Raw genomic sequence first — 18,299 nt, 5'->3', positions numbered from 1 at the left:
TTTATCTATAATATAGGATATAAGGTAGTTAGTGCTCGTACTCTACCTGTTCCATTGATATACTAATTGGGAGTGAGTATGTTGAGTTTTGGTGGCAAACACCAACTAATAACACGTTCATTTTTCTAATTATATTGGTTTTGGTGTTAATTAATCATTTCTTGGGGTGTTAAGTGAACCACTCCGCATTTATATCGTTTCATTGACGAATGAGGGACCAGATAACAATAAAAGAAATATGCCCTCTTTTCAAATTCACAGACTGAGAAATATTGTTAGATTTTAGAAGAGTATGTATGCTCTTATATACCAAAATAAAAAAGCTTCCCACTTGCTAATTTCTTAACCAAATCTGCCTTGAAGACACATTGGTTTTCTTTTAAACCGAAAACAAAGTACTTTATGTGATGATTGTTTCGGGGAGGGAAGAAGATTAATTGTATGCAAGAATGGTGGTATGCAAAGCTGTAATGGTGAAAATTATACTAAAATAGCAAAGTGTCTCCATGAGAATGTGTCTTCTAGAACTATAAAATTTCTTAAGACGCATCTCCTACATTATGCTAATGAGAGATTGAGAAATATCTCTAAGGGAAAAAGTAGGTTGAGGGTAAGGACACTCACTAAAAAGAGCCACATCCAATATACAAAGTACAGTTAAGATCACAACACGGACTTTACAGTGAAACAATTTCGACAAGGGTTAACAAGAGGTCAATCAACAAGCTCAAAATCACCGAACACCCAGTTTCTTCTTGGCCATCCATCTCCTTCTGGTGGATTCCAGTGCCTCCAACTTCATTTCGTTGAGTTCATCAATCCAATGCTGATAGTGTGTCTCAATTACAGCAAGTTCAAATTGTAGCTCAAGATCAATCTCCTCTACTGCTGAAGACACATAAGAACAGCTACTTCTTTGGCTCCCAACATTAGTAGATGTTCCCAGAACTGACCCCGAGTTCGTTGGGTATTCATTTATCACAACTTCTTCCCCACTACAATAATTTTCTTGTTGCAATTTACAGTCTTCATAATATTCATCCCCAAGCTCAAGTTCAGAGATGGACCTACTATTTAAGCACTTTGAACTTGCATCAACATTGGAATAATGACAACTATCATCTTTCATTGAAGCATTCTCAACAACTACCTCAGAAGCTTCAGATCTTTGTGAATGATAACCACCCTCAAAAGTAGCCTTATCACCACTTTCTTCTATTAAGCTGTTCTTATCGGCTGCCACAAAATCTTCTTTGGGGGTTGTATCAGTCCGAGAGTAGCCATCCTCCTCAATAACCAAATCACAGGGAACACTACTTGGTATGGCAGAAGCCCATGGCCATCCTCCCATTAAGTTTTGGGCATCTATATTAGGATTTATTTCACCACATACCCAACGATCATGCGAAGGATTCCACCAGGGGAGAAGTTTCATTATCAAGTAATCAATAAGCTCAGCTATGAAAGGTACATCGTGATCTGCCAGCTCCAGATGTTCAACCATCTCTGTGGCCACAGAGACTGCGGTATCTGAATCAAGGTAAAAGAGAAAATGTATGTTCCTCACCCGACCTGCTAGTAACACAACAAACACCTTTCAGTAACAACTTTCGAGCCAAGGTGAAGGTGAAGGAAAGAGAAAATACTCACCACATGTATCAGCAATGCGCAAGGTCAGTGATACGGAGTTATCATCATTTTTAGTCCCTTTCAACCTAAACTCATTGTTAATATTTGCCCTCTGAACCTGAAAAACAGGACAATATGGGCTTTCTTGGTTGCTTTCCGAACAGATACTCATAGCAAACTGTTTGTAGTCACTATCCAAGTCCATAGAATGAGAATTAGACTTGAATGAGTATGCTCTCAGAGTTCTTCTAGGTGGTTTTACAGGATAAAGGACAGGATCCTTTAAATTCTCAACTTGTAGAAATGGATCTTTCAGAAGCTCCTCTGCTGACAATCTCTCAGATGCTGGAACCAAACATTTCTCAATAAACTGCCTAATTTGAGGATCACTCACCTTATTAAGGGAAGCAGGTTTGATGCCCTGAAATGTGACATGCATCACAACACAGCAAGTTAAATTGTTTGTATTTTAAGTTAAAGCGGTATGAATATGCCAATAATTTATTTACTCACTGAGGTAACTTTCTTAAAGATTTGAGCTGGATTTTTGCATTCGTTATAGGGATACTCAAAAGTGACCATCTCCAATATGCACATCCCAAAAGAATAGATGTCAACCAGTTCTGTGTATGACTCTTCATATAGTTCTGGAGCCATAAACTCAGGAGTCCCTTTTGTAAAATAGAGAAACAACAAACACAAGCATAGCTCAGTGCCATTGGAAGCAATATGATAAAAACATCACATTTCAGGAAGTAATATGTTACCAATAACACTTCGAGCAGTTGGTTGCTGCATGACAATTGCCAAACCAAGATCCCCTATCTTAACTTCACCCTGGTTTCCATTCACAAAGATGTTATCACATTTCAAGTCCCTATGAATAATGGGTGGCTTGTGACTATGAAGATATAGTAAGCCATGAAGAATCTGCCTGGCCCAACCTTTTATAGCTTTCATTTCAACATATTTATGCTTCTTGCGATATCTGTCAGCCAAAGGTGTACAAAAACTTCATATGTGCGTGTTACAATCAAATAATATAAAGGAAAGGGGACAAAAATCAGGAGAACCTACTGCCTTAAATTTCCTGATGTGAAGAGTTCAGTAATCATGTTAACAGTTTTCTCCTTATCATCAATCCAAGAATCACAGAACTTAATGATATTATCATGTTTCAAAGACTTCAAAAGATTAACTTCAGAATACAATTTCGCAAGATCATCAACTGAATGCAAGAGACCATCAATCTTAACTTGATTCCAAGCAACTTCAATTCCGTCAACTTCATCAAAGGCCCTATAACTGGAAAAGGGAAAGAGATTAAATAGCATGCTTTCACGAGTCAAAACTGCCATTAAATAGCCTTATCTGAATCAAATTAACCAAGAACACGAGGAAGAAAATACAACAAAATAGAGATAATGAGAACAAACAATTATATATAGAAAGAAAAATACAAGTGAGAAGGATTAGGCATTAAATCTTACACAGTTTTGAAGGCACCCCTTCCCAAGATTTCAGTGTACTGAGACAAAAACAAAAAAGAGAAAAAAAGTCAAGCTAACAGCAAATATAATGAACAAGTGAATCGTAGAATGAAGTAAAGAAATCCCCTTCACAGAAAGCAATTTTTTTCATAAAGAGGATTATTTGTAGTATTGAATCTTAAGCATGAGATAGGTTTTACACTTCCGCATTACAAAGTAAAAGTGGAACTTAATTTGTGAACTTCTCTTTCACACAGATACAGCATTAATAAATAAAATGTCAGATACCAAACAGCCAATTTATAACTGTTTCTCTAATGATAACACACTTGCAAGCCTCACAAAAGTGTCCATAATTCAAAAGGAAGGAGATGAGGCATTTTTGCGCATGATACACCGTCTCTACCATCTAGTCATTTCTTCAACTTATATACCTTGCATTTCAAGCTTCTCATCCAGACAAACGAGAAAAACACGGCTAATCAATTTCAAATCACTATTGCTTAAAAACTATCCCTCTGGCTCAACTAGCACATATACAAACACACGTAATTATTAAACTTTAGAAGAACAACGAAGTTGACTAAAAATGAATCAAAAAACATATAAACGAATAATGTGTGAAGGTGCTTATGAGACTGGAGTCATAATACCCTTGTATACCGTCCGGTTGGATCTTTCTCCGCAAACTCGTCCTCAAAATCCTGAGGCTCCGTAGTCCCGAACACATTGCACACCGGGGGCAGTATCAAGACAGCACCAGAATTCATTCTAGTGGCTGAAACAATCAGAACTCTTAAGACAAATTGTTTCCTTTTTCTAATTATTAGTATATGTTTATCGGATGGGGCCTAGTTTGTGATTGGAATGGAGAAAGGTAGGGACGGAACGAAGGAGGAATCGAATGCCGATCGCAGCTGGAATCGGCATTCGATGACAATGGTTGGAGGCAATGAACCTAAATCCAAAACCCAACCTTCCATGTCATAGCAAAAATTCATCCTCAAACCAAACCCACCACCTCCACCTTCCTCTCAAAGTCCATTCTTTCCACCGACCCAGGTACCAAAACCTTCCAAAGGTTCAAAATTTACCAGATGGGTCTCCCATTATCAAATCTTCTGAGCAAAAATATCAAAAGGGGGGAGTGAGGAAAGGTGGTTGGCGGGAAAAGAGAGAGAAAACGAGAAAAGTGTGGAGCCGAAAGAGAAGCCCGGAACAGACAGGTGGATGGTGAATGATGGTGAATCAGAGTGCTATTTTTGTTTTGTCAGAAAGGGAAAGTTGGGAACTAACTAACGGAACCAAATCGTACATCTTAGCTATGCTGAGGTGAGAATCAGATGACTTTTATCTTTATGTTGATGGAAAGACAAAATATCACGGATCAATTCTTTTTATTGTTACATTAAAATAACACAAAATGGTTTAAAAAAAGAAAACCAACCAACAAAATGAGAAACCATAAGACATAATAACATATTTTCATTGCATTTTCAACAATAATCGAAAAGAGTCACAGAAAAATATAGAAAAATAATATTTTAATTTATTTTTTTATTTACTTTTAACTCATTACTTCAATTATAATTAAATTTTATTTTTTAATAATGTGATATAATGATTTAATAATAATTAAAGTTATAGATTAAAAATAAATAAAAAATAAATAGATTAAAGTATCATCATCCAAAAATATATCACATCATATCAGAATGCAACAGAGAGAATAAAATGTTTTACTGCAGAGCCTTGAGCTTAAGAACACCGCTGCACGAGAAATTAGTAACCTACATTGATCAATAAAGATGCTGCAAGATTTCTTCATTAGTTTCTTCGGAATTGTGAATTCTAAAAAGGTGCTTTAAGATTTCCACGTTGCAGAGAAGCTCCATGGAACTCTCAGAATGTTGCTTTGAACCATTTCCTTTAGTTTTGGCTTTCGGAAGTTTGGTTCACATTATAATTTTTGGTATAGAAACATGAATATGACTAAGAATCTCTATAAAAAAATTATTAAAATTATATCATTTTCTTATGTTTTTTTAATTAGTAATTTAGTGTTCTAATTTTTTATTTTAATTCATTTTAATTTCTTTATTATTTTTTGATTTACTCTAATCTTTTATTTTTTTAAATGTTCAATTTTATTTTTTTATTGATTTCTATTCAATTTAGTGTTTTTTTTAAATAATCTAATTTTATATTTTTCAATTTTAAATTAAGTTAATAATTACAATTTGATTATTAATTAAGTTTAATTACAATTTATATATAAATATTAAAATAACTTTTTTTAATTTATACATCAAATTATTCCATCTAAATATTAAAATTAGTTAAAGTTTTATATTTTATCTGAATACTCTTTTCTTACCTAAAGTGATATGATATATAAATCTTAAATATTTGTTTTAACATGTTAATATAAATTGTAATTAAATTTAGTTATTAATTTAATTTTAACTTGATAAAATTATATTAAAAAAATAAGACTAAATTAAATAAATAATAATAAAAGGACTAATTTGAATTTTTTTAAAATTAAATGACTAAATTCAACTCAACAATAAAAAGGATCAAAATAAAACAAAACAATAACAAATTGATGACTAAATCAGTAATTAAATTTTTTTTCTAAGAAAAATCGATAAATTTTAATAAAAAGTAACCGAGTAAATAAGTTGCGATGGAAACACTGCTCTAAAATTAAACAAATTGCTATTTTTATATGATTTTCGTGTTGAGTATGCGTTAAAATTTATGTTTGCATACATGATTTTATTTATTTTTATATCAGTGGTATTTTTATGTGTGCTTTTTTTATTTTTGTTCTATAGAAAATACATTTACAATTTTGTATGGAATTTGAGATTTTATATATGATTTTTAATTTTTATATTTTTACAGAAGTCCTGTTTTTGGGTGAATTGTTTTCGTTTGTTTTCAACAATTTGTATTTATTATTTATTTTGATGGATAACGATCAACTATCTTTTAAATTTTGATATAATATTATTTTTTGGGCATGGCTCTTTTAGGGTATATATATGATGGTATAAAGAAAAATTATTTTTTTCAAATATATAAGTACTCAATTTTATAATTTTTTTTATAATTCCTCTAGGGCTGTTGTTCACTCATTATTTATTAAGTGATAACACGATATATTAATTGCTGCATTTTGAACTATTTCACTTAATAAAATAGTTGTTTCACTCATAAATTTGGAAATTTAAAAAGAAAATTATCTATTATTTATTTTTTTTTTATCGTTTCATTTTCAATAAAATTTAATTTATCCAAGTTGTTCATTCTTTAGTTTTAAAAAAGCTTTTGTATTTGATTAAATATTTAAAATTGAATTTTCATCACAGGAAGTGGTGTCGTGGTGTAGTTGGTTATCACGTCAGTCTAATTTCAGTCTCTGGTTTAAGTCCGGGTGACGCCACTTTTGCTTTTCATTTTTATTTTAGAATAACTTCTTTATACAATTTCTTTTTTCACAATTCATTTATATGCTTTCATTACCATAGTGAAGAGGGAACTATATAACTTTTTGATGTGATTTTTATTTTAGAATAATTTCTTTATAGCATTTATATTTTCAGAATTCATTTATATGCTTTCATTATCGTGGTATTGAGTTTTAACTATTTTAAAACAAAATGAAAAGTACCAAATGAAGTAAATTACAACAACGACCGTAATGAAGAGCAGACTATAACCACAAAACTAATAAACTAAAACAGGGAACAAGATGGAAGACAATATAAAATTTGAAGAAATAAACACAAAAACCTAAAAAGTCTTTACTATGTTGATAAAATAACTTGATTTTAGCATATCAGTTGCTAAGACGTGTGAATCATATTATCTTTTTGTATTTATATTAATAAGTACTAGTGTAACAAAGGTAAAGATGGCAAATAAACTCGTTCTCGTAGGTATTGTCCGAATTCGTCTCCGTTTTGACGGGGAATCCCCGTATTGACTAGATATGGGTATGGGTATGGGGAATCCCCGACTTTTTCAATTGGGTGTGGGGATGAGTATGGGGATATACATATCTTCGCCATATTACTCGTCCCCGTTTAAATTATTAAAATATTCCTAATTAATTAAATAACCACACACACACACATATATATATATATATATTATTTTTATTTATTCTAATTATTTTAGTTGTCATGAAACTCATTTGCATTTCAATTATATTTTTCATCTTACCATAATCTTTATGTAATTATGTTCAAAATATGTATGTTAATTAAAAAATTTTATGTCTCACATTTGAATATTTCTATTATTTTTTAATATTTTTATTTAATGTATATTTTTCTTTCACATGAAAATGTTTAATACTCTCAATTTAAGTATTTAATGGCACAAACATTTCGTTTACTAGGTAATATAAAAAAAATCATTTACTTATTATTCTTATTATTAGTTTTTGTTTCATTTGAATAACTTTTTTATTTCACTAAAACATTTTTTGTTATTTCTCAACTACTGAATATATATGTTGATATTTGAAAAGTTTTCTTAGATCTGTAAGATATTTTTCAACTTATCATACCCTTTATACATTTATTTTCTTTTGTGCGATTTCTTTCAATAGTCTCTCAAATTGTTTGTAAACATTTGTTAATTTTTTAATATTTTTATTTCTTGTTTATTTTCATTATGTATAATACTATTTTGATATATTTTATTTAATTATTTTTTATTTTTTAACTCATTATCAATCATACTGTAATTTTGTCACTATAATTATATAAATAACTTTTATTTAATACAATATAAAAGTTTAATGTAATTGTCATTAATATTTTTTTATCACCATCCAACATAATTGAAGCTCAAAAGATACAAGATCTATGTTAAAATTTTATTATTATGATTATTATTTGTTCTTTGTATCATTTTGATTAAGTAATGTATTATAACTTTTATTAGTGTATAAAAAAAAGATTCATTAGAATTTAAAATATAGAAGTAAACAAACATTTAAAATATATTTTAATTTGAATATTTGTTTCCTTTTATATTTTTTTAAAAGTATTTTTAAATTTCATCAACTAGGTTTCATTAATGTTTGCAAATTTAATAAATGTGTTGGTTCTCATGAAATTTTATTTGGTATTATAATCTAAAATGTAAATAATTATAATTTGTTTTAAACTTTTATTATGATTATTATTTGTTCTTTCTATCATTTTGATCAAATGATGTATTATAACTTTTATTAGTATATAAAAAAGATATTCATTAGAATTTAAAAGATTGAAGTAAACAAACATTTAAAATATATTTTAATTTGAGTATTTGTTTTTCACTTATACTTTTTAAAAAATATTTTTAAATATTATCAACTAGGTTTCATTAATGTTTGTAAATTTAATAAATGTATTGGTTCTCATGAAACTTTATTTGGTATTATAATTTAAAATGTAAACAATTATAATTTATTTTAAACTTTTATTATGATTATTATTTGTTCTTTGTATCATTTTGATCAAATGATGTATTATAACTTTTATTAGTGTATAAAAAAGATATTTATTAGAATTTAAAAGATTGAAGTAAACAAACATTTAAAATATCAATTATGTTCTTTGTATCATTTTGATCAAATGATGTATTATAACTTTTATTAGTGTATAAAAAAGATTTATTAGAATTTAAAAGATTGAAGTAAACAAACATTTAAAATATATTTTAATTTGAATATTTGTTTTTCTTTTATATTTTTTAAAAAATATTTTTAAATTTTATCAATTATGTTTCATTAATATTTGCAAATTTAATAATTGTTTTAGCTCTCGTGAAATTTTATTTGGTATTATTATATAAAATGTAAACAATTATAATTTATTTTAAAGTATTTGATATGGAAGAAACAATCATCATTCTAATATTGAATATTTCATAATATTATGTTTCCTTTATCATAAAATTTTTATTATTTTATAAAAATTAATTAAAATTAATATTGAAGTAGTAAGAAAATGGGTATGGGTACGAGATTATACCCGTTACCCGGTGGGGATGGGGATGGGTCAAAAGTTTAATACCCGTTGGATTTGGGTATGAGGATGGGGATGAATTTTTTTTACGGGGATGGGTATGAGATAGCGAAACTCGTGCCCGCCCCGCCCCGTTGCCATCCCTAAACACAGGCGCAATAGCTTGTGTATGCATTTTTTAAATATACATGATATTATATTAGTAGGTGATAATATTATAATGTTATTACGTTAATATATATATATATATTAAAATTATATTTATTAAAAATAAAGTGAAATATATCAGAATAGATAAAAGAATAACTATTGATAAATAAAGAAGAAGAGAAAAAGTAAAGACATATGATTTTATAAAAAGTTTTATAAAAAGTTTGTAAAAGTAACTGTCAATTTTTAAAAATTTAATAAATTATTATATTTAAAGGGTAAAATCGGTATTTTAAAAAGTGGACACAAAAAGGGGAATCCTCTTTAATAAAAGAAGGTTTATTTAGTTTAAATGAATGTGGATAATTAAATCATAAAAAAATAATAAATAAATATTACCTAAATTAACTATATGACGTTATGATGATTTGTGAGACACATATTACCATGTTTTGAGACATACATAGCAAACTTAATGTGGTTTTGCTTAATAGGAAGTAAGAAATTCTTAAATGTATTTATAGTTTTTAATTTTCATCTATTAGATAATATTTTAGTCTCGTAATGCAAAAATAACTTAATATGCCAACAAAATTTAATAATTAGATTAATATATTATATCTATTTATTTTAAAGTTTGAATCAAACTGTATAAAAGATTAAAATAAAAACAATATTTTGTTTTACATTAAAATTTAAAGACTAAATATATTTAACTTAATAAGAAATGGTATGTGATTAACTTCTTATTATAATATCAAGGTAAGTTATTTAAACTATTTTTTTATTCCTTCTAATATCCTTAGTATAGTTGGTATGTTTAACTAACGTAATATTATAAGTAGTGTGATTAAGTTAGTTTTGATGTGGACTCAACTGCCCCATATCTATTTAATGGTTATTGTTACTATTTTTTTTTTCTATAATTGGTATTTAGTTATTTAATTTTTAGCACCTCTCAATTTATAAATGGATGAGTTTGTTAAGTGTATACATCAACTAATAATTAGTTTTACTCATTTGAGAAAATCAGAAACTCATTTTCTTTTATCTGTAATCGTGAAAATCAATAATTTTAGATCAACTAATTTTATGTAAAGATATTTAGAATAATTTGTACTTGTCGGTGTTTGTACTTTAAAGTAACACTTTGGTTGCAAGAATAAAAGTAATTAATATATTTTGAACTGTAATTTACCATTTATTTTTAAAGTAATTGAATTTTAAAGAGAAGTAACGACAAATGATCATTGACCATTATTTTGAACCTGAATGAATTTAAAAGAAAATAGTTACATAACATTTTCATTAATCAAAGTTTACATGCACTGTTATTTAGAAAAAAAAAACTGAAATAAATACAAAATCATAAAAAAGTTCAGAATTCAACAGAATTAATGTACTTTGACAATAATTTAAATTTTTATTTATTATTTATTTTGACGGATAACAAATTATTTTTAAAATTTTGATATAATATTATCTATTTTGAGCATGATTCTGTTAAGGTATATGATGGTACAAAAAACAAATAATTATTTTTTCAAATATAAAAGTACTCAATTTTATAATTTTTCATAAATGCCATAGAAGGGCTGGTGTTCACCCATTATCAGGTGATAGCATAACATATTAATTGCTGCATTTTAAACTATTTCACTTAATAAAATAGTTGTTTCATTCATAAATTGGGAAATTTTAAAAATTATCTATTTTTTAATTTTTATGTAGTTTAATCGTTTAGTTTTAGTTGTTTTCGACATTTTAAATAGAATTTAATTTATCAAAAAATTTATTTTGTAGTTTTAAAATAGCTTTATATTTTATTAAATATGTAAACATGAATTTTCAAAGCAAACAGCGGTGTCGTGGTGTAGTTGGTTATCACGTCAGTCTAACACACTGAAGGTCTCCGGTTCAAGTCCGGGCGACGCCATTTTTTCTTTTCATTTTTACTTTAGAATAATTTCTTTATACCATTTCTATTTTCACAATTCATTTTTATGCTTTCATTACCATAGTGAAGAGCAAACTATAATAAACTAAAAACAGATAACAAGATGGGAGACAATAATTTAAAATTTGAAGAAATAAATAAATCTTTATTATTTTCTGTTTTTATATTAATTAGTAATTTTTTAAACACAAAATAAACAATAAATAGGTATTACCTATACATTCACTTATACACGTTATGATTTTTTTAGAGACACACGTTAAAAGAATAAATACACACATTTATAAAAATAAAAATAAGAGATTAAACTAATTCAAAATTTAGACTAATTTAAATTTTTATTAAAAATTGAAAAATAAAAATATAATATATTTAACCCTGTTTAATATTATAATTTTTTTATTCCTTTTAATATCCTCAATATAGTTGTTATGTCTAACTAACATAATATTATAATTAGTGTGATTATAATGGGACAGTTAGATATACATTACATAGTAGTAGTTTTGATGTGGACTCAAAACTGCCCCCGTATCTCTTTAATGATTATTTTTAATATTTTTATTTTCTATAATTGGTATTTAGTTATTTCTGTGCTGCATCTCATGAAATGTATTGTCTCAATAAATTGTATTTTTGGCACTTCTCAATTTATAAATGGATCAGTTTGTTAAGTGTACTACATTAACTAATAATTATTTCTATGCATTCTAAGAAAATCAGAAACTAATTTTCATTTATCTGTAATCGTGAAAATCAATTTTAAATCAATTAATTTTATGAAAAGATATTTAGAATAATTTGTACTTTAACTAAGACAGGTCAGTGTTTGTTTTAAAATAACACCTTGGTTACAAGAATAAAAGTAATTAATATGTTTTTGAAATGTACTTCACCATTTATTTTTAAAGTATCGATAAATGATCATTAACCATTATTTTGAACCTGAATGAATTTAAAAGAAAATAGTTACATAACATTTTCATTAATCAAATTTTACATGCAGTGTTATTTAGAAAAAAAAAATGAAATAAATAAAAAATCATAAAAAAATTCAGAATTCAACAGAAATAATGTTGGTTATTTCAACTTTAGCAAAAATAACTGTATCCAGCCTTGTAGAAAATCTGCGAAATCGTAAACGACGTCGCTGCGCTGCCCTAAGAAATGTATAAAAGTTAGGTTAATTCTAAAGATATTTCTTCCCCACATTAATTACCACTCCTTTTATTTACGAGTAAAAATCAATTTAAGCTTTGAATTTCAATTCCTCCACACACAGAAACACACGCCATCCACCATCCTTGATATTTTAATAAAAGAGAGAGAGAGAAAGGGAGAAGGAGAGAGAGAAGGAGAAGGAGAAAGAGAGAGAAAGAGAAGAGGGTGTGTTTCTGGGTTTTGAAATTTTGAGGCCCCATCAATCAAAGCCCCATCAAATCGTCCAAGCGTTTGAAAGGTGGAAACTTTTGCATCTGGGATCGTGTAATTGGGGTTTTGCGTCAAAAGGGTATCTATCAATCTATCTTTGGTTTGATGGCAAATCTGTACGTGAAGGCGGTGCCACCGGCGGATCTGAACAGGAACACGGAGTGGTTCACGTACCCTGGCGTCTGGACCACCTACATCCTCATCCTTTTCTTTTCTTGGATCCTCGTTCTCTCCGTCTTCGGTTGCTCCCCTGGCATCGCATGGACCATCGTTAATCTCGCACATTTTGCTGTATCTTCCTCTTTCTACTTCTTTTAATCAATTAATTTAATTACTGCCTTTTGTTCTGAGAAAATGAAGTTGAGTTCTTGTCTTTGATTTGTTACCTTATTTATCCCTGGTCTTGATGACCTTGCAGTTTAAGGCTTTTTAGGGTAAGCGTAATATGTAAAGCTGAATGTGATATTAGATAGACTTTAATTGTGATTGACCTGGATAGAACTGGGGTGTTAATTTATTGTTTCATTCGTGGTTATTAAGTATGTGATTATAATCCATTTGGCACAATAATTGGTTTTAATTTTCCGAAACATTGATTGTGAGAGGTTGGGTGGGGAAGGGATATCTTTATCATGCACATGCCAATCAGAGGTACTTCTGTCATCTGGCAAGATGATAGACAATATGTGAGTTACCATACATGTACAAATTCCTAGTTTCTGTTACCTAAGTTTTCTCTTGTTAAGGATGGGGGTGGACCTAATTCCTAGTTTATGTTACCACCAATTCGTATGCTCTTGTTCTTATTCTCTCATTGCTTGGAAGTTAGTTACTATGCAATATTCTTGTTCTTGTTCTTCCTTGGTAGGAAGTTAGTTATTGGGAATTTGAGTACTCAAAGAATGGTCCGTAGACATTATTTAAGGTTATTAAAATTCTACGTGTTAACCAATATATAATCTTAGCAAAAAGTTTAGATTATCCCAATAATCATTTGGCACTGGTCATTGGTTTTTGGGCTTCTTACTACTCTACTTCATCTTTTTAACAGTTTTTCTCCCTATTCAATAGATATTGTTTATTTTAAAGCTTAAGAAAACAATTAGTTATTAGAATATTACACCATTGTCTTTTCATTCGTATCTCCATGGCTCCACCCACCATGTTCTAAACTTTGATAAGTATTTACTATATCAGATGTATACACAGCCCCAGCTCTTCCTAAATCATTATTTGCCTCTTAGTTGAGAAAGACATTTATGCAGCTATGTAATTTGCTTGAAAATGCCCTAGGTTTCTGTGCATCTCATAATCTCCGTCTGCTGATAATTATGATGATGGTCTGGCTTTGCTCCAAATTGCTGGCCATAAAAATTCGTTTGGCGTCTTATTTGTGAACAGTTGGCATTCTGCATTCTGGATGATGTTTGGAGATGCATTTTGATTTTTTAGAAATTAGAATGCCAACTGTTTCTGAAATTGTTAAAAGAAGTTGAATGGGGTTCTGGGAAGTGGAAATGCTACAGAGCAGGGAGTTCTTCGTTTCTTTGCTTCCTCTTGACCTAGAACTAAATGTGCTTCCTCTTAATTGTTGTGAATCTTGAACTAGATGTGCTTTTATTTTACTGTATTTGCAAGTATCATCTTCCAATATTAGCTCTTACAGATAGGTTTTAGCTCTTACAGATAGGTTTGAAATGAACGGTCTATCATGGTTGTTTTATCCTTTTGTTTTTTGGAGTGGAAGTTATGTCTTCTAATCAAACTCATTAAACATAATATTTGGAAAACTTATTTTGATCATTTATTACTTCTTGAAGTAATGAGCAGGTCCTTTTCTTCTCTACTTTCAATCAAAATGGAACGATTGTATCAGTCTATAAATTAATATTATTTATAAATTATTGCTAAATTAATGTTAAAAATTATTTTATATCTCTAAATGGCTTAATTGATTATGCTGTGTCCATCAGGTAACATATCACTTTTTTCACTGGAAGAAAGGAACTCCATTTGCAGAGGACCAAGGCATCTACAATAGATTGACATGGTGGGAGCAGGTAGACAATGGAAAGCAGCTTACTCGTAACAGGAAGTTTCTAACAGTTGTTCCTTTGGTCCTGTAAGTTTTCTAATATGCAAGCCATAATTGGTATTTGCTTCTGGTGATGTTATAGGATCTGTGTTTGTGTGTGTGCACCCATGGCTATGTAAATAAACAGTATTCCTTAAAATATTGTTTATACACTGATGTGGGCAAATGTATATGATTCTTGTAGTGTTATTCATGCATTCACTTCTTGTTGTGCTAGAACTTGCAAATAAGTTTAATGCTTGTGTAGAAACCATAAGTAACAGCTTATCCAATTCATAGTTGCAAATAATATCAAATAGTGTCACAATTGGCCATGCTACTAAAATTGAATAGCATCACATTTTGAAGTAGTCTCCGTCACAGATGTGGTAGATGGTAAAATTGCAGAAAATCGTTGCTGGAATGTGTTATTGGACCTTTTAGCTTTAGAAAAAAAAACTTTTCGAGACAGCATCGTTTAGGGCTGTGTTGGGGACAATTATGGGTTTTGCCCATATCTTTGAATCAGAACTGAAACACTACTTTGTCTGTCACATGCATGTTATGAAGTAGCACACACTGTTCTCCTTACCAACAAACTCCCACCACTATCTAACAACATTTCCAGCATTTTCCAGTATTTCTGGGTAGCTGTGACAGTTGTTGGTCTTCCATAACCTCTATAGCATTTGTTCTGTAGTTTTCAGTCATCCCAGATCCCTGCAGCCCTTTTCTGGCAAACCTGTCACTGACTCTGGCAAACCATGACCTTCTGCCATAGTTCAGTTTTGTCTCTGTTTTTTAAATCTCACTAAAACAGGTGTATCACCATGTCTATTTATCTCTTCTAAGTCTTACCCATTACTTTTTTTTGTTCCAATTGGTTACAATGATAGCCATCACACTATCCTGTTCTAGCATGCTCAGGGTCAGCCACTCAACACTGGTTTTTGGGATTGACCACTACTACCCAATATATTAATTTTGTTTTTCAAAACATGTTTTCTTCGGTCGTAAGACTACTGATCAAATTAGATTGTCCCTTTTCAAAACATGTGTACGAGAAGATGTCACTCAGCTGCAATGTAGCTTAATAAATTGAATGCTTTTGGAATTATGTTTGTTTGTTTAGAAGTTCACTATATTTGAAGGGTTATATCTGAATAATGAACGCTACATAACAGTTGTATTACAAGAAAAAGGAAAACAAGAATGCCTTTTGAGAAAAAAATGAAATATTAAAAAAAAAAGTAAAGTAAAATGACTACTTATGAAATTTTCTGCATAGCTCCATATCATTCAAATAGCTTTATATATTTCATTGGATTGTGTCTGAAATCAAAGCTTATTTCAGGAAGAGTAAGAATTTTATCAGTGTATAAAATCAATTGGATAGCTAATACCAAATGTCGATTCAATAGATAGGTTGTAAGTCATACAAAGCGAAAGTGATCTCTGATAGCAAGTTCATTTACATGGGCTTCAGGTTTGAGGAACTTTCAACAGTAAATTGAAGTTAGTTTGTGATGCTCTCTGTGTGTGCCTAGCTTATTATTAATACTATGACCCACAAATTAGCTATTATGGACATCCAAGAGCTTTATTGGAAGTGTAGGATATAAATATTGGGTCAAATATAATTTAAGAAGCCCAAGAGCCTTTTCGAATGAGTACTAATGTTTGCTAAAAGAATTATATAAAACGAATAAAAGTTAGCATAAGATCTGGAGGTTTATATTCTTCATGGTGATTGGGGCTTGGCTTGATCTATTATGTACCTTGATTTTTGGGTGAAGCTATTTGTCTTTATAACTGAAATTTCGAGGGGCTTACATGGCTTAGTTTTTCCTGAGAATTCTTTTGATAGAACACATATTGTTTGATCTAAAAAACATTTTGACTCCTCTGAAACAAAGGATTCATTTATTGCTACTATATATTTTGTGTAAAATCAATGAAATAAGTTTTGACATGATTTCTTACATATATCGATTTATTTCATCAGAGTATCAGTAATTGGTTTTCCACTCCATGTTAAAACTGTACACATTTCTCTCTAAAGATCCCCTCTACGAGAAACAAAATCTTGAATGAAAAACAAAATTACATAAGAGGATGAGAAATCCACCTTAACAAAGCGCAGAAGAGAAATAAAGTAAAGAAATTTGAATACTTCAAAACAAAACCTTCTCAAAGATTCAGTGTAGTAAGCAACAGGGAGAGTCCAAAAAGATGTTCATGCAAATTGGCAGATTTTTTTTTCCCCAAAGATATTCTTGAAAATGAAAGCATTTTTGGATGCCAAAGGCATTGCACATAGACTTACTTTATAGAGCCGTCAAAATCCATGAAGTTTATCATAACTGAATACTGATCCCGTTCAAGTACGCATTGGGTTCAGTTTATTTGGAGAAATCATTTGGGGTGGTTAACATAAGTATTTTCCTAGAATTTTCATTCCCAAACATGCACTAAAATGGTACAACAATCTTGTTTTTCAACACTGAATTTCAACAGCTGAAGTTAATGCTTGTGGATATGATTTTGGCTTCAGCAATAGGACTGTATGTCTGTAGCTTTGATGTGATTCGGATTCTTACAGAAACTGTCCTGAGCATTGAGGAAAAATCTACTGCCGAGGTGTAAAAGTCGCAGTGTTGCATGTTACTAAATGTTAGTTTTCATCAACAACATAAGCTTTGTACTGCAAATGTGAGGATGTTGTAGTTGAGGAGCAGAAAATCATAAGAGGGCACCTATTGAAAATAATAATATGGTAGAATCTTACCTAAGGTGGTTTGACCTTGAGAGAGAAAAAAATCAAGTGGGGGAAGTAGTGCTAACATCTGTTCAGGTTAATACGGTTGAGTATCCCCTTAGGTTGATTTAAATGGACTCGCTGAGGATTTAGTTCTTGACATAACACAATGGTTTTGTAGTATTCCATGGCTGACCCTACTTAGTGGGGAATTGTATAATACTTGATATCATGAAGTAAATTTCTTTGACTTAGTTAGAATTTGAAAAGTGATAGTTCTTTACTGTATTGTTTGTGATTGCCAGGTACTTGATAGCATCCCACACAACCGACTATCAGAATCCAATGCTGTTCTTCAACACTGTTGCTGTGATTGTGCTGGTTGTTGCAAAGTTCCCCCACATGCACAAGGTGAGGATTTTTGGAATCAATGCTGATAAGTGAAATGTTGCTGTGTCCTTGAAAACCTGGTCACCTGCTCAAGAGCCTCTTGTCCTTTTGTTCTGGAAAAAGGTCACACCTTTGTATAGAAGGCAGAAGTGGAAGGATACTCAAGTAATGTTCTGTTGCCAACTGCTTTTTAACCTGCTTCTAAAGCATTATTAAACAAATAAATATGTTGAGTTATTTCTGTACAGTAGAGAAGTATATGTATCGAATTATAACGGTGCTTTTAAAATGTACCTTTCTTTTCTTGCCTTTTTCCTTTTATTCATGCCTCCGAACTCAGATATACAAGAATCATCCTTTGCATTGGTATTCAAGTTTATTGCTATAA

General features: G+C 29.9%; 2 protein-coding genes and 1 non-coding gene across 4 annotated transcripts; 2 read left to right on the top strand and 1 right to left on the bottom strand.

The window, feature by feature from the left end:
- Nucleotides 1-471: 471 nt before the first annotated feature.
- Nucleotides 472-4,457, bottom strand: LOC114166782 (probable serine/threonine-protein kinase WNK10). 2 transcript variants are annotated; one of them, XM_028051604.1, is made up of 7 exons: nucleotides 3,773-4,457; nucleotides 3,120-3,157; nucleotides 2,707-2,934; nucleotides 2,397-2,617; nucleotides 2,143-2,300; nucleotides 1,651-2,050; nucleotides 472-1,575 (listed from the first exon to the last, which is right to left on the bottom strand). In XM_028051604.1, the coding sequence occupies exons 1-7, from the start codon at nucleotides 3,887-3,889 to the stop codon at nucleotides 734-736; spliced, it is 2,004 nt and encodes a 667-aa protein (XP_027907405.1). In that variant the 5' UTR covers nucleotides 3,890-4,457; the 3' UTR covers nucleotides 472-733. The 2 variants fall into 2 exon arrangements, with proteins under 2 accessions (XP_027907405.1, XP_027907406.1); XM_028051605.1 differs by having other exon boundaries at nucleotides 472-1,572.
- A 6,706-nt stretch (nucleotides 4,458-11,163) lies between these two features.
- Nucleotides 11,164-11,237, top strand: TRNAV-AAC. The gene has a single exon. It is a non-coding gene; the product is annotated as a tRNA-Val (tRNA).
- A 1,302-nt stretch (nucleotides 11,238-12,539) lies between these two features.
- Nucleotides 12,540-18,299, top strand: LOC114166778 (ORM1-like protein 3). Its single transcript, XM_028051600.1, has 3 exons — nucleotides 12,540-12,980; nucleotides 14,663-14,811; nucleotides 17,827-18,299. The coding sequence occupies exons 1-3, from the start codon at nucleotides 12,795-12,797 to the stop codon at nucleotides 17,963-17,965; spliced, it is 474 nt and encodes a 157-aa protein (XP_027907401.1). The 5' UTR covers nucleotides 12,540-12,794; the 3' UTR covers nucleotides 17,966-18,299.

Source organism: Vigna unguiculata, chromosome 10, assembly GCF_004118075.2.
Source record: "Vigna unguiculata cultivar IT97K-499-35 chromosome 10, ASM411807v1, whole genome shotgun sequence".
In the NCBI taxonomy this organism is placed as follows: Eukaryota; Viridiplantae; Streptophyta; class Magnoliopsida; order Fabales; family Fabaceae; genus Vigna; species Vigna unguiculata.
Note: the sequence above shows the minus strand (reverse complement) of the source record. Positions and strands in the feature narration are given on the sequence as shown.